Raw genomic sequence first — 22,727 nt, 5'->3', positions numbered from 1 at the left:
TGAAGGCATTTTGCTTCTCCTCCAAGAAGTTTCTTCAGTTCTGAAGAAGCTTCAAGGCAAAACAAAAAGTTTTTTTTTAAAAAAAAAAAACCAGTTGCCTTTTGCGGGGGAAAAACACCTTTGGGACACGGAAAGAAGATTCACCATTCCAGTAGAACTCAAGTCTTCTCTTCTGTTCTCCAAACCAAGATCTTCCATGGCACCAAGTAAGTTTCCAGTCTTCTTAATATTTCTCCTTTTCTCCCCAACTTTGTAGCTCAGAAGGGCCAGTGGCTGAGCGGTTTCTTTGATTACGGCTCTTTTTTGGAGATCATGCAACCCTGGGCTCAGACGGTTGTGGTTGGCAGAGCCAGGTAAGTTGTCAACTCAAAAATATTTCTCTGGTCTTTAAGAGTTGTCAGCAGAAAGGGAGTGGGGGGAGTAATGCATACCTTAGATAATTGCTAGGCAGCCGAAGCTTCTGGCGGGCAAGATTATTACTGGAGAGCATGATTGATGACTCTTGGCTATGAATGTGTTCCATTGGAGAATATACATCCAGGGGGTGTATGGTCAAGGGGGAAATTAATGATCTTAGAGTCGGCTGCACCCAGGTAACACTGACATGTTGACTCCTAATAAATGATTTTTTTTAAAACTCTGAGAGATGCTCATGATTCGAATGGGGATGGATTGTCGGAGCCCTGACAGAAGTCTTTAAGAACATCAGCAACAGTAATAATCATGCGTAGAGCACGATTAGCAGCCTCGGAGCACTTAGGATTCTTGTTATCAGCATAAGAACCCTGTAAGATGGCAAGATAACGGAATTAAAAAAGGAATCGGGGTCATTCTGTGCTATTGGCAAATGCAAAACGCAAAATGACCGGGTTGCAAAATGTTTTGAATTCAAAATGTTCTGAGCCTCAGAAAGCTCTTTTGATCTTGACAAAAGGGGTTTTGATGCTAGTTCTAATTGTTTGGGACATGTTCTGAGCAGGAATCAGGAGCTGTTTCAGAACATTTTTCATAAGGCCAGGACCACTCACTTCAAGGCCAAAATGAGCCCAGTTGTAAGCCAAATACTCAAGACCCGTGATGGCGAACCTATGGCACGCGTGCTACAGGTAGCACGCAGAGCCATTTGTGCAGGCGCATGAGCCCCAGCCAAACTTACCTACACTGCGCATGTGCGCGCCTCCCAGCTGATTTTCGGCCATTTGAGGCTGTTTTCACCCTCCCAAAGATTCAAGGGAAGCCTACGTAGCCTTTGGAGGCCGAAAAACAGGCCCGTCCGTCACTTCCGGTATTTCCGGAAGGCCCATTTTTCATCCTCCCAAGGCTGTAGAGACTTCCCTCGAGCCTCTGGGAGGGCAAAAACGGCCGCAAATGGGCCGAAATCAGCTGGGAGGCACACGCATGCACAGTGCAGGTAAGGGGGTGTTTCAGCATGCACAGTGCAGGTGGGGGTGCGCATGCACAGTGCAGGGGGGGGCACGTTGAATTTTGGGTGCCGGCACGCACACACTTTCAGCACACCACAACAAAAAAGTTTGCCATCACTGCTCAAGACTGTACATGATCCTTGTGGATCTGTAGGTATATTTTTGAACTTTAATAGAAAACATTACAGCTACAGTTTTAATAGAAAACATTACAGTCCTCAACTTATGACCACAACAAGCTCAAAATTTCCGTTGCTCATTGAAACATTTGCTAAGTGAGTTTTGCCCCATTTTATGACCTTTCTTGCCACAGTTGTTAAGTGAATCACTGACGTTGATAAGTTAGTAACCCGGTTGTTAAGTGAATCTGGCTTCCCCATTGGATTTGCTTTTAAGAAGGTCACAAAAGGTGATCACATGACACATGGGATAATGCAACCGTCGTAAATATGAGTCAGTTGACAAGTATCCGGATTTTGATGGGAATGCTGCAACAGTCATAAGTCTGAAAAACGGTCAGCAGTCACTTTTTCCAGTGCTGTTGTAACTTTGAACAGTCACTAAATGAACTGTTGTATGTCGAGGACTACCTGTGGTTTGTATTTAATCCATCATTTTGTATCCTTTTTTAAAAAAAAATTAGATCATAATGCTTTGTTATGGGGAAGTGGCCTGAAAAAAGACACTGCTGCTTTAAAGAGTCCAACTCATTAAAATCACTACCAGATTTTAAAGTTACACTAACTGTTTCTCAGACTTGCAAGAAAGTTTGAAAAGAGAAACAGAAAGGAGTTGTGGAAACATTTCATCCAAGGTGGAAACGTTTCTCCCAAATCGTTTTCAAAGTGTGCACAATCCATGTCTCTGTGGGTCTGTAATCACACCCAATCTAGAATTTGGGTGGCTGATTACATCTATTTATGTAATTTGGCTCCTCAATATTATTATTTTATGTTCTTTATGTTCAGTTTAAGGGCGTGATGGCTCACCGGTTAAAGATGCTGAGTTTGTCAGCTGGAAAGCTGACAGCCCAGGTTTGACACCCAAGCATTTTGTGACGGGGGTGAGCTCCCATTACCTGCTCCAGCTCCTGATCACCTAGCAGTTTGAAGGCATGTAAAGTAGATAAATAGGTATCATTTTGGGGAGAAGGAGACCGCATTCCATGTGCTTCAGTGTATAGTCATGCTGGACACTTGACCACGGAAATGTCTTTGGACAATGCTGGCTCCCTTGGCTAAGAAACAGCGATGAGCAGGGGTGTCAAACTCAATTTCATTGACAGCCGCATCAGGGTTGTGTTTGACTTTGGGTGGAGGGGGGGGCATGACCTGGGGCGTGTCCAGCTTGATGTCTCTCATCAAGGCTCCATTTTTGGCCGCAATGGCCTCCTGTAACCCTCTACCAGTGCAAATGGAGCTCGAGGCTTCCCTGAGCTCCATTTTCGCTGGCAGAGGGCTGCAAGAGGCCATCATGGCCGAAAAAAGAGCCCTGGTGGGCCGTGCACGGTCTCCCTATGCTCTGTTTCGGCTGGCAGAGGCACCATGGGCCGGTCCTTCGCTGTTTCCAGGGTGTGCCCGTGGGCCAGATCTAAGCACCCTGTGGCCCTGCTCTTGAGTCAAACACAATTGGACAGGGGAAATCTTTGCCTTTATCTATATTCAGTGTATTTTATAGAAACAATTTCGGCTGAGGGTTCTTCTAAGCATTACGCAGGTTTTAAAAACCACGAGCAGAGTTTCGAACAAAGCTAGGGAATGTTGCCTATGTGTTTAATATTGTGTTGTTGTTTTTTACTAGGCTAGGCGGCATACCTCTTGGAGTGGTTGCTGTTGAAACAAGGACAGTAGAACTGAGCATTCCTGCAGATCCCGCAAATCTAGACTCAGAAGCCAAGGTAAGCGTTGTTTCTAAGGTAGTGTTGTGGTTTGCCGGCAGCAGGTGTGGACAGCTGAGGTCTCGGAGAGCGAGGACTCAGATGATGGGCCTGCATGTGATGCAGGGGTGGGGCCAGGACTATCAGGGAGTGGAATGCTGCCTTCGGAGATTGTGGAGGCTGGCAGCAGTGATGAAGAGGTCCCTGAGGAGCCTGGGCCCAGTGCGCTTGCGCTCAGGGCTGCTCAAAGGAAAGAGCAACTGCAGCAGCCCAGGTGACTCAGGAGTAAGGCCGCAAGGTGATGGCCCCTCCCTTAAGAGATAAAAGTCAGCTGAGAAACCGGAGTTCTTTGCAGGAAGCAAAGAAGTTTTTGCACTCAAGCCTTGTGGATGTTTAGAATATTTTGGTTGGTGTTTGGAGACTCTTTGTGTTTGAAATATTTCACAGTAACTTTATCTAGTGTTCTTGGCAGCCTTGCACAACCTTGGCAAGGCTCGTTCTTATCAGAGACAATTAGTTTGAAACAGCCTTTTAACCGTGAAGGAACGGAATTCATAAAGAATCATTAAAAGATTTTGCTGTTACCTCCTTTTCGTGTTTGTTTCCTTGGAACAAGGTTTGGGTCTGTACAGGTGTGCAACCCACATATGGGCTGAAAACACCTGTATATGACCACTTGGGAAACATTAGATGCTTGGATTTTGGCATGCCAGATCTAGTAAGTCTGTTCTAATTCAAAACCTGTAGCGTCCTCTCTGAGCGTCATGGTTGGCTTGCATATATTTCATTCCTCGATTAAGTAACATCATCAGTGCAAGTGAGTGTGGGGTTTACTCCTTATTTACGTACCAGACTTTGCTCTACCTCCGTCGGTAAGAGTATGGTGTATTATTGATCTTCCCTCTTTCCACCCCCTGCCACAGATTATCCAGCAAGCTGGCCAGGTGTGGTTTCCTGACTCTGCTTTCAAAACCGCAGAAGCCATCAAGGATTTTAATCGGGAGGGACTTCCGCTGATCGTCTTCGCCAACTGGAGAGGTTTCTCAGGTGGAATGAAAGGTGATTATTGTAAAAAAAAAAAGAAAGAAAAAGAAAAGAGGAAGGAGTACGGTGAGAAACTGTGGTGCTGGTAGAAAGCAGATGACAGGGACGATTATTGGAATTTAGGAGTGGGTTTAGTGGTGTCTGTTTATGGAGATTCTCAGTTCACCCAAGTCATGGTTGTCCCAAAGGTGCTTTTTTCAAGAGGCAGCTGGACTTTCTTGTTTTTCTTTGAGGATGTTTCACTTCTCATCCAAGAAGCTTCTTCAACTCTCACTGGTTGGTGGGGAATGGAAGGATTTATATTCCTTGTGGACAGCTGGTCATTTGCATTCCTTGGAGAGTCATTGAGTCATATGTGTCCTCAAGGTCTGGCTTGAAAGGGGGCGGTCCAAGAGGCCACCTATGTCCAAATTGAGCCGCCCTCTCTTAACAGAGGGGGAAGGATAGATATCATCTATCTCCAGTCGACAACATAGTCCTTTCAGCAGTTCCAAGAAGGCTCCACACCCATTTGCATCACTTAGATGACCCTGAAAAGACAGATAAACCTCCAAGTGGTCTCAAAACTCTCTAAAAAGGATGCAAATGACCGGCTGTCTGCAAGGAGTATAAATCCTTCCATTCTCCACCATCCAGTCAGAGCTGAAGAAGCTTCTTGGAGGAGAAGCAAAACGTCTTTCAAAGACCTGAGGACACAGATAAACCTCCAAGTGGCCTCGACGGCTCTCTAAAGGATGCAAATGACCGGCTGTCTGCAAGGAATATAAATCCTTCCATTCCCTACCATCCAGTCAGAGCTGAAGAAGCCTCTTGGATGAGAAGTGAAACGTCTTCAAAGAAAAACAAGGAAATCCAGTTGCCTGTTGAAAAGAAAACCATCTTTGGGTTTAGTGCTACAGGTAGTCCTTTACTTATGACCACCAGTGAAACCTGAAATTTCTGTTGCTAAGCAAGGCAGTTAAGTGAATTATGCTCTATTTTAGGACCTTTATTTGCCTAGGTTATTAAGCAAACCATGGCAGTTATCAATCATGTGGTCTTTAAGTAAATCCAGTCGCCAAATGAATAATTTTAAGTCGAAGACGACTTGTATTGCTATTCTTGTCTCATGTAAAAAACAAATAAGTTAGGTTGACTGGGCAGACCAAAATTAATCAATGGCAGTGGGAAGATGCGGTCTGGTGGTTTTCCGTGTCAATATTTAGCCACTGTTTTACAGGCTGTCCTCAACTTATGACCACAACTGAGCTCAAAATGTCAGTTGCCAAGTGAATTTTGCCCCATTTTACAACCTTTCTTGCCACAGTTGTTAAGTGAATCACTGCAGTTGTTAAGTGAGTAACACGGTTGTTAAGTGGATCTGGTTTCCCCATTGACTTGGCTTGTCAGATGGTCACGAAAGGGGACTACGTGACCCCTGGCACATTGCAACCGTCATAAATATGAACCAGTTGTCAAGCATCCAAATTTAAATCACGTGGCCATGGGGATCCTGCAACGGTTGTAAGTGTGAAAAATGGTCGTTAAGTCCCTTTTTTCAGTGCCATTGTAACTTCGAACGGTCGTTGAACGAACAGTCGTAAGTGGAGGTCTACCTGTACTGAGGATGGTTCTGGGCTGCTGCCAAAGTTCATACTGATACATTTAAAAAAATTTCACGGAGACAAATGGAGGCTCCCCTTTATTCATAGACACAAATGATCATAAACAGGAGAGGAAATCAGGGTTTGGTGTTCTGCACGCTGCCTGGGTCTCCAGCGACTTTTGAAAACCCTGTAGGATCAAATAGTTAAATGCTGGCATCACAACGGTGACTTTTGGCAGTGCCAGTCATGTTCCTTTTCAATTAAGAATGCAAAACAGAGATGTCAAGCTTTGGGGAGGCGAAACGCATCTATTTGCAGTAACCCTTTTGCCCCCCTCCCCCGGGGCTCTGAAAAATAAAACAAATCGGGCTGAAAACTCAGATGGCTTCCTATTTTATCATCATATAGGGAGTCCTCGACTTACAACCCGTTGGAAACAGAATTCCCATTGCTAAGCAAGGCAATTGTTAATCGCATTATAGCAGCGATGGGTAACCTTTTCGGCACCAAGGGCCCAAAGCGCGTGCGCATCCCCAAAATGCAATGCATGCACACACCCCGTGCATGCGCCCTGCCCCCTATGCATGTGCACATGACCCTCTGCGCATGTACATGCGACCCCATGTGTGTGCCCCATGCCCTGCACATGCAACCCCACCTGTCTGCCCCCCGTGTGTGCCACGTGCCTCCACGGCAGAGACTTGAAGGCCAGCTGGCCAGTGGGAGGTGTCCGCGCATGTGCACTAGAGCTGAATTGGGGCGACAGCTCACATGCTCAGAGAGAGAGCTCTGCATGCCACCTCGGGCACGCGTGCCTTTGGTTCACCATAACGGCACTATAGCAATAGCGACTAGATATGTATACCACCTCACAGTGCTTTACAGCCAGGGGTGGGATTCTACCAGTTCGCACCTATTCACTAGAATCGGTTGTTAATATTCTAAGCAGTTCGGAGAATCGGTTGCTAGAAGAAATTACTGGCCTAATCCTGTAAGGAAGGCAGGAAGGAAACATTCTGGTGTTGCTTACAGAAACTGCCTCTCCATTAACCCTTATTACATTCTTGGCAGGACTAGACTTCCTGTCTCAGGAACTTCTCTGGAGTTTTTTTCCCCTCCTTTGCTGGTACTTTGCTTGTGTGGAGTGACCATTCAAAGTTACAATGGCACTGAAAAAAGATTTTCAGACCATTTTTCACACTTACGACTGTTGCAGCATCCCCACAGTCATGAGAGGCCAGGCGAGGAGATGCATGCCTCGATGTGAGTGATATTGAGTTGGCCACACCCAGCCAATAACATGACCACCAAGCCACGTCCACCCAGTCACATGACCACCAAGCCACGCCCACCACCTAAGCCACGCCCACCAAACCGGTTGTTACAAATATTGAATCCTACCCCTGTTTACAGACCTCTTTAAGCAGTTTACAGAATTAGTGTCAGGGTTCCAAGTAATACACCCATAGCAAACAGTACTCCGAGGCAGGTGAATTCCTCAAAAAATAGTTTTATTGGACAGCCACATGGTCCAATCAAGGTGTCTTCTGGTTGCCTGGTTACTTCACTCCTCCTCTCTCCAACCATCTGTGGGAATGCCCTTGATTCCCAAGAGAAACTCTTTTGTTTTGGCTACAAACTCCAGCTATCTCTACTCCCCCTCCTTATCCCTCAGCTCCAGTGTGGCAACACCGAAGCCTCAAAATGGCCTCAGTCAGGTCAGCTTCAGGATTGACAGTTAGCATATTTCCCCCAACAATCCAGGTCCTCATTTTACCGACCTCGGAAGGATGGAAGGCTGAGTCAACCTTGAGCCGGTGAGAATCGAACTGTCGAACTGCTGGCAGCCAGCAGTCAGCAGAAGTAGCCTGCAGTACGCATTCTAACCACTGGGCCACCACGGTTAAGCAAGTTATACCCAATTTTACGACTCTTTTGCCACGGTTGTTAAGTAAATTGCTGCAGTTATTAAGTGAGTCATTCGAACAATAAGCAAATCTGTTTTCCCCCACGCTTGCTGGAACAAGTTGAGAAGGTTGCAATTGGTGATCACATGAACACTGGAATACTGCATCCAACTTTGGTCACCAAGATGTAAAAAAGATGTTGAGACTCTGGAAAGAGTGCAGAGAAGAACAAGAAAGAGGATTAGGGGACTGGAGGCTGAAACATATATCATGTCGGTTGCTGGAATTGGGTATGTCTAGTTTAATGAAAGAAGGACTAGTGGTGGCATAATAGCAGTGTTCCAATATCTCAGGGGCTGCCCCAAAGAAGAGGGAGTCAAGCTATTCTCCAAAGCACCTGAAGGCAGGACAAGAAGCAACAGGTGGAAACTAACCAAGGAGAGAAGCAACTTAGAACTAAGGAGAAATTTCCTGACAGTGAAAACAATTAATCAGTGGAATGACTTGCCTCTAGAAGTTGTGAAAGCTCCAACACTGGGAGTTTTTAAGACGAGATTGGATATAACCATTTGTCTGAAGTGGTGTCCTGCCTAAGCAGGGGGTTGGACTAGAAGATCTCCAAGATCCCTTCCAACTCTGTTAGTCTGTTATGACCCAGGACGCTGCAACCATCATATATACATGCTGGTTTGCCAAGCGCCTGAATTTTGGTCGTGTGACTGTGGGGATGCTGCAATGGTCGTAAGTGCAGGGACTGGCTGTAAGTTACTTTTTTCAGTGCTGTTGTAACTTTGAGCAGTCTCTATGAATAGTCTCAAGTCAAGGACTACCTGTATATCTCTGTAGCTTGTAGGCTAACAAGAAGGAGGAAAATTGAACGTTGGTTGGTGGCTGGTCAAAACACAATACCCCCTTGATCTCAAATCACCGCAGCAGCCTGCAGTCTGAAACTCAACAGGGGCTAGGAACCAGCAGAGTGGTTTGGGGATCTAATAGATTCTCCGCATGAAAAGCCATCAGTCCTAAGGTTTTGCCTTTCCCCTTAAAAAAAACAAAAACCAACAACTTCTTACTTAGATATTATCCAGCACAGGCAGGTATAAAAACTCGGGGCTCGCGTTGTCAATCTCGCAGTTCCCCCTTGGAGAGTTGTTTGCAATTTCAGTTTCCGTGTTAGTCGGGCTACAAGGAGAAGGAGGAAAGGATTAAGCCGGGAATGAAAATAAACAATTATAGCACCCCTTGGTGAGCCTAAGAACACACAAATACATGCATATGTACACACATTGCTAAGAAACGGCTGCGCTGTGGGTAAAATGACTCTAAAATTGTGTGTAATGAGAAGGAAAAGATTAGAGGGAGCTTTTGCCATGTTGAGAATTGACATTAGTGGAGGAAGGGGGAAATTCTTTACAAGTCAGTGCAGGGGGTCTAATTTAGACTGGGGCATGTGTGTGTGTGTGTGTGTGTGTGTGTGTGTGTTTGCTTGCCATCCATACACATTGGCTCTTCCGTGCATGTATTTATATCCCCATCCAGATACATTCTGTACAATAAATAAAATCACATTGAGAAGGGAACGGCTGCCTTCTTCTAAACACATTCCAGCCAGCTACAAAGACGTTACCGCCTATTGCAAAAAATTAAAAAGAAAAATTGGACGTGTGTGTGTGTTAAAACGCTCTTTGAATATTTAGATGGAGGCAATGGCTTATTTAGACGAACTGCCAATGACCCACAACAGTGAGAAATCAAGCGTGAAATTTACTGGAAATTAGCACCGGGGTCTCGGGCCCAGCGTGAATGGGGTTGATAAGATGCAAATCCCAACGATATTAAACCGCCTTGCTGGCAGCACTATGGGGTCGTTCGCTGTGGGTTTTTCATGTTACCCCTTTTTTTTTCCTGCACCACCCTCTGAGACAGGTTATAAATAACAATAAAAAGGAACAGTTACCGGAGACTTTAATCAGAATTTTAAAAAAAGACTTTAAAGGAAGAACCAACAACACCGATTGTACAGCAGCCAAAAGTAATGAATTTAGCATCTTTTCTATAGGATTGTTAAGCGCGTCCTGTATGGTGCATTTTTTGTTTTTTTTTTCCCCTTCGGTACTTCAGGACTCTTATCAATATGACTGAGGTTAATTCCAGCTTTGAATGTGATCTAAAATGGACAGGCACGGGTAAAAGAAGAAGGCAGCAGTTGCAGAACCGAAAAAGAAAACGAAAAGGGTGTTTACACCACTTAGCAATAGCGATAGTGCTTAGACTTATATACCGCTTCACAGTACTTTACAGCCCTCTCTAAGCAGTTTTACAGAGTCAGCATCTGGTTCCCAACAGTCTGGGTCCTCATTTAACAACCTCGGAAGGATGCAAGGCTGAGTCAACTTTGAGCCGGTCAGGATCGAACTCCTGGCAGTGGGCAGAGTTAGCCTGCAATACTGCACTCTCACCACTGCGCCACCACAGCCTTATTTTTACAGGGAAGCTGAGAAAGTTGATATCTATGGAGATTCTCAGTCATCCAGCTCATGGTTGTCCCAAAATTGCTTTTTCGAAAGGCAACTGGACTTTCTGGTTTTTCTTTGAAGACATTTCACTTCTCATCCAAGAAGCTTCTTCAGTTCTGACTGCATGGTAGGGAATGGAATATAAATATAAATGGAATATAAATCCTTCCATTCCCCACCATCCAAGTCAGAGCTGAAGAAGCTTCTTGGATGAGAAGCGAAACATCTTCAAAGAAAAACCAGAAAGTCTAGTTGAGTCTTGAAAAAGCACCTTTGGGACAAGAAAGCGGATTTTTTTTCAATTGCAAGGAGTTTATCATTAAAATGTTATTCTTGTAATTAAACGTTAGACAACGGTTAGAAATAGGGAATATTTTCTTGTCATCGTTTGATGGCAAACTCGTTTGAAGTCCTTTCAAATTTTTATGGAGTAGATATAGGTAATCCTCAACTTACTACCTTAATGGAGCCCAAAATTTCTGTTGCTAAGGGAGACAGTAGTTAATATTGTCCCATTTTAGATGCTGGCTGAGGAATTCTGGGAGTTGAAGTACATAAGTCTTAAGTTGACAAGTTTGGGGACCCCTGGCTTAGCTTTAGTTTAGTTTAGTTTGAAATTACAACTGACCCTGCTACTTACAACCTAGATTTGAAGCTCTGATTGTTTAAAAAAAAAACCCTTCTTCCCTGTGGTCATGTGATTGCATTTTGGGTGCTCAGTTACTCTATTTATGGCTATTTTCAGCTTCCCAATATTTTTTGCTGGAAACTGACATTTACTTCTGGTTTCTGGCCAAAAATGCCTATTGTGAACAATGGTCTCACTTAACAACCACCATAAAAAAGGTCATGAAATCAGGCTCCACCACATGATGATCTACTTAATAATCAGCATAACTTACCACTGTAATTCTGGCCTCAACTTTTATCGTACATTGAAGACTGCCTTTAAACAGCGATATAACTCAAGTTTGGTCAACATTGAACACTTTAAGAGGTATGGACTTCAACTCCCAGAATTCCCCAGCCAGTAGACTGTGGACAAGGGATAAACCTATTTTTAAAAAAAAACATATCAAAAAGGCTTAAGCTACTAAATCAGTAGGAAGCCTGGCTTATAAGTAATCTTTGACTTAGGACCGTAATGGAGCCTGTACAATACGAGCATGAATTGTGATGGTCGTAAAGTGGATCACTCCCGACCAACTCAATTTTATGACCTTTTTTTGCAGCAACCCCTGTCATTGAGCTATAAATGGGGGCCAGTTGCTGAGTTCTGGAATGGAATATAATATCGAATACTGAATAGAATAGAATAGAATAGAATAGGATTAGAATAGGATTAGAATAGAATAGAATAGAATAGAATTAAATTAGAATAGAATAGAATAGAATAGAATAGAATAGAATAGAATAGAATAGAATAGAATTTATTGAGGATAGCATAGCATAGCATAACAGATAACAGATAATCAGAGTTGGAAGGGACCTTATAGGTCATCTAGTCCAACCCTCCGCCCAAACGGAAGACCCTACACTATTTCTGACAAATGGGAGTCCAATCTCTTCTTGAAGGTCTCAAGTGATGGCATTCCCACAACTTACGAGGGCAACTTCTGTTCCATTGTTTGATTGTTCTCACTGTCAGAAATGTTCCCCTTATTTCCAGGTTGAATCTCTCCTTGTTCAGTTTCCACCCATTATTCCTTGTCTGGCCTTCGGGTGCTTTGGAAAATAGCTTGGCCCCCTCCCCTCTGTGGCAGCCCCTCAAATATTGGAAGACCGCTCTCATGTCTCCTCAGGACCTTCTCTTCACTAGACTAGCCATGCCCAGTTCCTGTAACCGTTCTTCATATGCATAGCATTGCATAGCATAGAATAACAGAGTTGGAAGGCACATTGGAGGTCTTCTAGTCCAACCCCCTGCTCAGGCAGGAAGCCCTTTACCATTTCAGACAAATAGTTGTCCAATCTCTTCTTAAAAAAACTTTCAGTGTTGGAGAATTCACAACTTAATGAAGGCAAATTCTTCCACTGATTAATTGTTCTGTCTGTCAGGAAATTTATCCTTAATTCTAAGGTTGCTTCTCTCCCTGATTAGTTTCCACCCATCGCTTCTTGTCCTGCCCTCAGGTGCTTTGGAGAATAGCTTGACCCCCTCTTCTTTGTGGCAGCCCCTGAGATATTGGAAGACTGCTGTCACGTCATCCCTAGTCCTTCTTTTCATCAAACTAGACATACCCAATTCCAGCAACCGTTCTTTATATGTGTTTTAGCCTCCACTCCAGGCAGTCGCATGACCATGGAGTGCGGGTGTGGGTTAGCCAGAACTGAGTTGTAAGTGCCCCTGTTGAGGTCCGGTGTAAGTCGAGGACTATCTGTACTAATCAAACAGGGGCCATTAAACAAATAACAAACAAAGTAATAAACTATCCATGCATTGGGGTGGGGGGGGAACAGGCCAAAAAAAATTCAGCTTTACCTCCATTAATGAAATGCCTTGACCGCTCCACTAATCCACACCCTTTAGAGATTTCCCCGCGACATTTTCCTGAGCAGATATACATACAATTTTAAACCATTCAAGATTAAAATCGTTTCCCCCCCCTCAGAAAGTTGAGTGCCGGTATCAATGACTATTAGCTGTTACAGTTCAATAGACAGTTGGTGCCTTCAATTGAATAAAATTGCTACGGCCTATTTAGTTCTTTGCCAGAAAACTTCCCCTTCTTCTTTATTTTTATTTTTTTATTTAAAATCTCCACCTCAGTGCAGATGAGCCCTCTTTAGCTCAGGCTGCTATTTCCACATAAAATATATGCTCGTAGCAGGAGTGAAAAATGCCACACTAATTACACCATTATTTTATTATGTAGCGCGACTTTAAAAAAAAGTCTACTAAAGAATTAATTTGGTTAAAATAATTTGAATTGAGCAATTATTTCCTTAACACTGGAATTAGCTGAAAGGAGTTTCAAGTGGTTTATTGCCAGCGCTACATAATAAAATGATTGTTTAATTAGCAATAAATTTGTCATTTGCTATAGGAAACAAAAGGATTGTTTCTTTCATCCAGACATGACATTAAACCAAAATTATGCCTGTTTTTTCTCTACTATATTCTTCTTTTCTGGGAACAGATTAAAGATCACGCTAGATCAAAGCAAAGTTTTGGGGGGTTATTAAGCACAGGTAATCCTCAATTTACAACTGTTTGTTTAGTGGCCATTCAAAGTTACAAAGACACTGAAAAATACCTTTCAACCATTCCTCGAATTTATTACTTTAGTTACATTAATTACATTACAGCATCCCTATAGTCACATTATCAAAATTCAGGCACTGGGCCACTGGCATGTATTTATGATGGTCGCAGCATCATATGACCACATGATCATCAGTTATGGGGGGGCTTCCAACAAGCAGCAGCCCAAAAAGCCAATGTAATCATAAGTTGCATTAACAGAGGGATACAATCAAGATCAAGTGAGGTACTAATTCCACTCTATAAAGCCTTAGTAAGACCACACCTAGAGTACTTCATCCAGTTTTGATCACCACATTATAAAAAAAGATGCTGAGACTCTAGAAAAAGTGCAGAGAAGAGCAACCAAGAGGATTAGGGGACTGGAGACTAAAACATATGAAGAACGGTTGCAGGAACTGGGCATGGCTACTCTAGGGAAGAGAAGGACCAGGGGAGACAGGAGAGCATCTTCCAATATTTGAGGGGCTGCTACAGAGAGGAAGGGGTCAAGCTATTTTCTAAAGCACCCGAAGGCCAGAAAAGAAATAATAGATGGAAACTGATCAAGAAGAGATTTAACCTGGAAATAAGGAGAAACTTTCTGACAGAACAATCAACCAATGGAATGGCTTGCCCTCAGAAGTTGTGGGAGCGCCATCACTTGAGACTTTCAAGAAGAGATTGGACTGCCATTTGTGAGAAATGGTATAGGGTCTCCCTCTTGGGCGGGAGGGTTGGACTAGATGACATACAAGGTCCCTTCCAACTCTGATTATCTGTTATCTGAAGTCAATGGGGGAAGCCAGTTTAAAGACCATGTGATTCACTTAACAACCATGGGAAAAAAACATTTAAATGTCTATGTGTGAAGATTACGGACCTTTTTTCGTTCCCGCGTGGAAAAAAAATAACAAATTAAGAGAGTTGGAAGGGACCTTGGAGGTCTTCTAGTCAAACGCCCTGCTCAAGCATGGAGCCCTGAGAATTGGACCTCCATCTTCAGGAACACTACAAGTAATCCTCGACTTACAGCCATTTGTTTAGTGACTATTCAAAGTTGCAAAAAGTGATACGATCATTTTTCACACTTATGACCGCTGTAGCATCCTTATGGTTAGGTGACCAAAATTCAAATGCTTGGGAACTGGCATGTACTTATGACCGTTGCAGTGTCCCCAGGTTATGTGATCACCTTTTGTGACCTTCTCACAAGAAAAGTCAATGGGGAAGCCGGATCCGCTTAACAACTGTGTTACTAACTTAACTAACTGCAGTGATTCACTTAACAACTGTGGCAAGAAAAGTCATAAAATGGGGCAAAACTCACTTAACTGTCTTGTTTAGCAACAGAACCTCTGGGCTCACTAGTGGCCGTAAGTCGAGGACTACGTGTATATCTCTGAATACCAGGTCTTGCATATTCAAATTTAGCCTTGAAGAAGAACATTTCTATCCTGTGGCTCCAAGACAGTTTTCAAGTTTGTGTTCTAACCCAAGTCCCCAAACACGACAAACCCTCTGACATGAACTCAAAAGATTTCTTTATTAGGTATGCTGGCAGGCCCGGCAAAAAGGTTCCCTCGTAGTCCATCCGTCTGAAAGATGAACAGTTGTCTGCCACATCTATTCATCTCCGCCCCCTGCCTTTTATCCCCAGAGCTAGCGTGGGGCTTCACTAGCAACGGTGGTTCTTCCGTCCCAAGGACCGGCCCATAGATTTCCACTGCTCTCCTCTCCTCTGCCTTCTGCTCATCCACGTGTCAGGCACTGGACCCAGCTGTTCCTCCTCTTCCTCATCAGCCACCTCCAGACCTGGGGGCTGTTGACTCTCCGTTTGAGGGCTGACAGACGGCCCAGTCTCCACCTTTGTCTCTCTCTCTCTCTCTGCCAGCTCCATTCCCTCTTCCCCCCTCGGCAATCTTAGGTTGCCCTGATGCCGACCTTGACTCCCACGCTTCCTCCTCCTCCTCCTCTGATTTGGCTGCTGGAGGGTCCAGCGGCCGACAGACGACAAGTTCAATTTAGCCGTCTGTGTGTAAAGACTGTTGGAAGGATTTCTTCCTTCCATGAGGTTGTCTCAGTCTTCTCTTAAAAAGTGATTGGGGCCAAATGCTTGAACCAGTGAATCTCACAAGTCAAAGTGGAGGCGAGGGAAGGGGCATTTATTAAGGAGAAAATATCAGAACTGTGATGACCCGGGGTGTGGCACAAAAGCAACAAAGTCACAAAAGTAGGTGAAGCCCCTTTTTAAATCCTGTTTTCCCAGCTGCAGCTAATGAAGGGAATCAGGGCCTTTTCTCCCCCGTAACCCATGTAATTCACGTTACTCCCTTCTCCGTTCCTCCCTGCGTGCCCTAGGATGAAGTGGGGGTGGCCCCGGGTCTTCCTCTGAAGGCCCAGCTGGACTGTGTCCTTCCCCAGTTTCTTCCAGAGCCACACTCCCACTCCCTGTCAGCTGCTCGACCTCTCCCTCGGAATCAAATTCCAACATGGCATGACAAGACTCCCTTCTTACTTCTATGTCCTTCTCCTCTCCAGATATGTATGACCAGGTGCTGAAATTTGGGGCCTACATTGTAGACGGTCTGCGAGAATATAAGCAACCGGTCCTTGTTTATATCCCACCCCAAGCAGAACTCCGAGGAGGGTCCTGGGTGGTGATCGACCCCACCATTAATCCTCGACATATGGAATTGTACGCTGACCGGGACAGCAGGTGAGTCTATTCTTCTGATGTGGTTTAGCATAGCTTTGAGATGACAATAGCAATAGCACTTAGACTTATATACTGCTTCACAATGCTTTACAGCCCTCTCTAAGCAGTTTATTGAATCATCCTATTTGCCCCCAACAATCTGGTTCCTCATTTTACTGACCTCGGAAGGACGGAAGGCTGAGTCAACCTTGAGCCTGGTGAGATTCACACTGGCAAATTGCAGGCTGCCAGCAGTCAGCAGAAGTAGCCTGCAGCACTGCACTCTGACCACTGCGCCACCTCAGCTCTGTGACTGCAGGTCACATGGTCCAATTGGGAATCAGCCTTTTGTTTTGACAACAGTCCACATCTTGGCAGACACCTGCAGAAGTGTCCTTGGCTCTCACGGTTGAAGATTGTAGCCTCCACATCCCATCTCACCCGTCTTTCCGCCCAGTACATTGTCAAGTTGAAGAGCAATAATGATTACAGGAAGCTTAAGTGTTTTTCAATAGTGACACCCAGATTTACACAAATGGGACCAGAATTCCCATGGGTAAGCAAGATGGTTGTTCAGTGAATTGTGTCGCCATTTTACAACCTTATTCACCACGACGTTAAGGCGGATCACTACAGGCGTGAAGTGAATCATGGGGTCGTTAAGCAAATGTGGCTCCCTCCATTGACTTTGCTTTTCAGAAGCTTGCTAGAAGAGTTGCAAATGGCGATCACATGGCCCCAGGATGCTGCAACTATTGTAAATATATTTAGGTTACCAAGCACAGTCTTACATCGCTTGTTTCAGTGCCAGTGCAACTTAGAATGATTGGTAAGCGAACGATTGTAGGACAAGGACTACCTGTATTGAGGGAATTTTCAGAAACGGTTTTCCCCCAATCTGGCATCATCCAGTCCGTTTTCAAATCCCGTTTTCATTTTTCCAGTTTCTTCCTCCATGCCAATTTTAGATGCATTCCCTTCAGTTTTCGGATGGAATTCTTGCTAACGAACAGATAGACAGAGAGAAAGAGAGGCAGACAGTCCTATACCAGTGGTTGGATTCAACATTTCTTTACTACCGTTTCTGTGGGCATGGCTTAGTGCAGGGGTCCCCAACCACTGGTCCACGGACCGGGCCGGTCCGCGGAACAAGTCCTACCGGGCCGCTGGCTTGCTGGGCGCCGCCATCTTTTTGATGAAAAAGTGCTTCCGTGAGCTTTTCCGGAGAAAGCTCACCGGAAGCACTTTTTCATCAAAAGAGATGGCGGCGCCAGCGCTCCGTGAGCTTTTCCGCGAGAAAGCCATTTCTACCCGGAAAAGCTCACCGAAGCGTTGGCGCCGCTTTCTTTTGATGAAAAAGTGCTTCCGTGAGGTCACCGGAAGCACTTTTTCATCAAAAAGATGGCGCCCAGCTGATGCTGGTACCGGGCCACGGCATAAAAAAGGTTGGGGATCACTGGCTTAGTGGACGTGGTGTGGCTTGGTGGGCGTGTCTTGGTGGGTGTAGCAGGGGAAGAATACTGTAAAATTTCCATTCCCATCCCGCTCCAGGGGAAGGTTATTGCAAAATCCCATTTCCTCCTCATTCCACTAACCTGCTTTCCGGCTCCGTTCTCCTGTGCAGGGCAACCAAAGAAGACCCAGCCAATCAGCTGGGACTCGGGAGGCAGAGAAGAGATGGGGGCGGGGCCAGTCAGAGGTGGGATTTGCTGGTTCTCTGAACTACTCAAAATTTCTACTGGTTCTCCAGAACTGGTCAGAACCTGCTGAATACCCTCTCTGCCCTACACCCCTTTATGTAATTTATTTCCAATACTTTATTGTTGCAAAAAAATAAAAATAAAATCAGAGCTAATCTTATCATATTTAAAATGCTTAAGTCTCGGTACGAATCATAAAACAACATTTAAGATCTAAATTATAACTAACTACTCATAACATTATGCTCCATAGCCATTAATACATCTCATAAAACTAACCCAAAACAACATAATCATTATCAATAGAACACACATATGGGGACAGTCAAGCAACTTGCCTAATGTACTATAAAAAAGCAACAATATCATCTTTATTATCTCCTAAAGAAACTGAAATCTGCTAGTTATTTTTTCAAGGGTATAGAAAGAGGTAAAAAAAAGGTACATAATCTCCCAGCTGTTCTCAAATTTCAGCCAATTGCTTGTAGTTTCAAGGAACAGCATAGAGAGGAGTGTTACTAACTTAAACAACTGCATGGATTCACTTAACAATTGTGACAGGAAAGGTCGCAAAATGAGGCAAAACTCTCTTGATAACTATCTTGCTTAGTAACATAAATGTTGGCCTCAATTGTGGTCATAAGCTGAGGATTACCTGTATGTAGTATATGAGTACAATGAATGATCCCATATCTGTTCCCTTGTACAATGTAAGGCTAGATCAGTGAAAAAACAACTACTATTATCTATGGGTTTACTAGAAGGACATAGCATTTATATCTGTACTTTGATTATTAAAATATGCTTTTATCTCACTTTAGGTTCTTACCTTGCTTCATTTTATGAAGATTCCAGTAGCTTAAACACATTTCTTCTGTTTATTAGGGGTTTTTCCCTGTCTTCAATTTTGCAGTGAAAGTTGTCTGGCTAATTCAAATAAATATAAAGTATAAATTTCAACTTAGTTCCCTTCCTTATCCTGGTTTCCTTCAAGGTTTTAGTTTTTTTAGCCTTATTTTCTCTTTTTTTTTCCAGCCTCCTTTCTAACTGACCCAGCTTGTTCTGTGCTGACATGTTTTTAACCCATTCTTTCAGCCTCTGTTTCTTCCATTAACAGCTAAGAGAGCTTTTAAAGAAGTCAGAATTTCTAAAAGGCTGCTTATTTTGTCTTTATTTTGTGTTGACCCCCTCAATGTTTTGTATGATAATTCTGTTAAAACATCTTTTTTCAGAGGTGGCGTTTTGGAACCTGAAGGGACAGTGGAAATCAAATTCCGAAAGAAAGACTTAGTAAAAACCATGAGGCGTGTGGATCCCGTCTATATGGGACTGGCAGAGCGACTTGGTAAGTTTCGGTGGGTTGCTTATGTCAGGTAGTCCTTGGCTTACAATAGGTTGTTTAGTAACCGTTAAATGGCACTGAAAAAAGTCCCAAAGCTGCTTTTTCAAGAGGCAATTGGACTTCCTTGTTTTTCTCTGAAGACGTTTTTGCTTCTCATCCAAGAAGCTTCCTCAGCTGTGACTAGATGGTGAGGAACGGAAGAATTTATACTTCTTGCGGACAGCTGGTCGTTTGCATCCTTTTTAGAGAGTCCTTGAGGCCGCTTGGAGGCTTGTCTGCGTCCTCTCAGTCAACCTGAGTAGTGCAAATGGGTGTGGAGCCCTCTTGGACCTACTGAAAGGACTGTATTGTGTAGCTGTGCTTTCTGCAGGATGTTTTCTGCCCTATGTCCCTTCGTTGTTACTTCACAGGGCAGAAAACATCCTGCAGAAAGCACAGCTACACAACACAGTCCTTTCAGCAGTTCCAAAAAAGCTCTACACCCATTTGCACTTCTCAGGTTGACCCTGAGGACAAAACTCCAGGTGGCCTCAATGATTTTCTAAAAAGAATGCAATAAAATAATTTTGACTTTGAATAAGAAAAGTTGATGTAAATTTGCAGATTTTTATTAAATACTAAGGAACAGAGATATGCAACATATGCAACCGTGTATGTGTAAATGTGCCTTTGCATTTTACGTATGTACTGTCTTTTTCTGGTCATAAATCAAACTTACAGTCCCTAAGAAAACCCACGTTTACCACTACGTTTGAATGTATAAACAGCCACCAAAAACTAAATAAAAATCGAGAACGAGTAGGCTTGAGAAGGGAGGGGGTGAAATGGAAATAGCACATAGAATCACTGGATGTATTTATTGATTTTAAAGGATGTCACTGATCAGTCAGGCAGAAGATTGTTAACACAGTGAAATTATTTTTAATGAAAGGACATAAAAAACTGCAGATGATAAATGGCGGTGTTTGAAGGGTCACTCCGCTGTGTACAAAAGAGAAGGGGTAACCCTTGGATTTCAACATCTGTCACCTATAAAAATATGACTCGCAGATATTTCCTGTGGTGAAATTGGTCCTGTTTTCCTAACAGAACCACCACGGTGAATTATTAGAAGACGTCTATGGATGTAACCAGGGGTGGGATTCAAATAATTTAACAAGCGGTTCGCCCAGGGTCAGATTGGCTGTCGTGGGAGGTGTGGCCCATCCTCCAGCTCTGCCCCACATGCAGGACGAGCCTCCCGTGATGGCCAACCTGACCTAGTCCAACTGGTTGTTAAATTCCCCACCCACCCCCGGGATCTGGGCACTGCACTGCAATGGAGAAACGGCCGGCAGAAGGGAAGGAGGAGGAGCAGGGAGAAGAAACAGGGAACGTGGCCTTCTCCTTCCCTCGTGCCAGCCATTCCATTGCTCATTTTTCCTTTGCTGCACAGCACCCAGGATCCACTCCGACAGCAGGGTAGGTGGGTGAGTAATTGAACAACCGATTTGCCTGAACCGGCCGAATCCCACCACTGGATGTAACCCCCAGGCAGGTTCTTTGGATCTACAAGATCCATGGCTTTTTCCTGATCTGCTGTCCAGGATGATTCTCCCAAACTTGAGTGCTGCTACACTCTCATTCTCCCCAGTGACAGTGGGAAGGAATATAATCCACATACATTATTTATTTCAGGAAATTTATATGGCTACCCAACTCATTCTCGGTGACTCTGGGCAGCTTCCCAAAAGCAAAAACCAATATAAAAACAATAAAAAAAACCAATAGCTCCCACTCCTCTAACAAAAGCAATCAAATAAGCCACTTGATGGGCTCCATCCTACTTGGAGGTCTCAGGCCTGTTGAAAAAAAAACACCAGGTTTTTAGGGCCTTGTGAAAGGGAGTCAAAGTGGGAGGGTCAATTTTATCTCCACAGGGATGATGTTCCACAGGGAGGGAGCCACCACAGAGAAGACCCTTCTTCTTGGTCCTACTAGATCAAGGGTCTTCAAACTTGGCAAGAATTCCTGAGCTAACATGACTGGAGGAGGAATTCTGGGAGTTGAAGTCCACAAGTCTTAAAGCTGTCAAGTTCGAAGACCCCTGTACTAGATGCTGGGAGACCCATAGCATTCCCTGCCTCTCTGCTCTGGTGGGTTAGGTTGATGTGACCAGGAAAAGAAGCTCCTTCAGATAACCTGGTCCCAAGCCATGTAGGGCTTTGAAGGTAACAACCAGCACCTTAAATTGGACCTGGAAGCAAATTGGCAGCTAATGCAGCTCCCACAGGAGAGGTGACACATGTACCTCCATGCCTGTGCAAAGCCATACAGCAAGAATGTCACAACTCGATTTCATTGAGGGCTGGTGTTATGTTGACCTCGGGGGGCGGGGGGGGGCAGAGGGACATGGGCAGGGTGGGCGTGGCCAACTCATCGAGGCTCCATTTTCAGTCTACATGGGCTCCATTTTCAGCTGTGACGGCTTCCTGCAGCCCTCTGCCAGCAAAAACGGAGCTCAGGGAGGCCGCACGCACCCCCGAGCTCTGTTTTCACTGACAGAGGGCTGCAGGAGACCATCACAGCCGAAAACTGAGCCCAGGAGGGCCACATGTAGCCCCCCCCCAAGATTCGTTTTTGCTGGCAGAGGCACCGCGGGCCGGTCCTTCGCTTTTTCCAGGGTGGCCCCGCGGACCAGATCTAAGCACCTTGCGGGCTGGATCCGGCCCAGTTTGACACCCCTCTGCCATACAGGCTGCCACATTTCGAACCAATGGAAGCTTTTGGATACTTTTCAAGGGCAGCCCCAAGTAGAGTGGTGACGCGCTGTGTAAAGACGAGGGAAAGCTTTCTTTGCCACCGGCTGAGTTGTACAGAAACCTCAAAGATTAGCAAAGTGGCCTCTCTCCTCGTTGCCCTCCACTGTGTTCCTATTGGAACTTGTAAGATTAATTCACTAGAATTTTAAAAGACACAGTTCTTTAAGCTGCAGGGAACAGTCTCAAGTGCTATTATTATAATATATACAACAATAGGAAGTCACAGCGGCCATTTCTTTAACTGGTGTTGCCTTTCAAATTCTTCCCAAGAACTTAGGGTGCTGTACATGTAAGTCCTCAACTTACAATCATTTGTTTAGTGACTGTTTGAAGTTATAGGCATTTACACTTACGACTGTTGCAGCATCCCCGTGGTCGCATGATCAAAATTCGGGCGTTTTGGCAACTGGCGTGGTTGCAGTGTCCTGGGAGGTCATGTGATCCCCTTTTGCAACCTCTGAGAAGCAAAATTAATGGAGAAGTCAGAGTCACTTAACAACTGTGTTACTAACTGCAGTGATTCACTTAACAACCGTGGCAAGGAAGGTCCTAAAATGGGGCAGTACGCACTTAACAACTGTCTTAGCAA

The 22,727-nt window shown here is 44.5% G+C and overlaps 1 protein-coding gene across 5 annotated transcripts in view; it reads left to right on the top strand.

The window, feature by feature from the left end:
• Nucleotides 1-22,727, top strand: part of ACACA (acetyl-CoA carboxylase alpha) — a 277,236-nt gene that overhangs the window by 224,338 nt on the left and 30,171 nt on the right. For all 5 annotated transcript variants that reach the window (XM_087956715.1, XM_087956703.1, XM_087956708.1 and 2 more), the window contains 5 exons: nucleotides 257-353; nucleotides 3,225-3,321; nucleotides 4,224-4,359; nucleotides 16,139-16,316; nucleotides 19,228-19,340. In XM_087956715.1, coding sequence (XP_087812841.1) covers nucleotides 257-353; nucleotides 3,225-3,321; nucleotides 4,224-4,359; nucleotides 16,139-16,316; nucleotides 19,228-19,340 — 621 coding nt within the window. The remainder of the gene's footprint in view (nucleotides 1-256; nucleotides 354-3,224; nucleotides 3,322-4,223; nucleotides 4,360-16,138; nucleotides 16,317-19,227; nucleotides 19,341-22,727) is intronic.

This window comes from Notechis scutatus, chromosome 1 (genome assembly GCF_049901735.1).
Source record: "Notechis scutatus isolate UNSWTSFEM ecotype Mainland chromosome 1, rNotScu1.2, whole genome shotgun sequence".
NCBI lineage: Eukaryota > Metazoa > Chordata > Lepidosauria > Squamata > Elapidae > Notechis > Notechis scutatus.
Note: the sequence above shows the minus strand (reverse complement) of the source record. Positions and strands in the feature narration are given on the sequence as shown.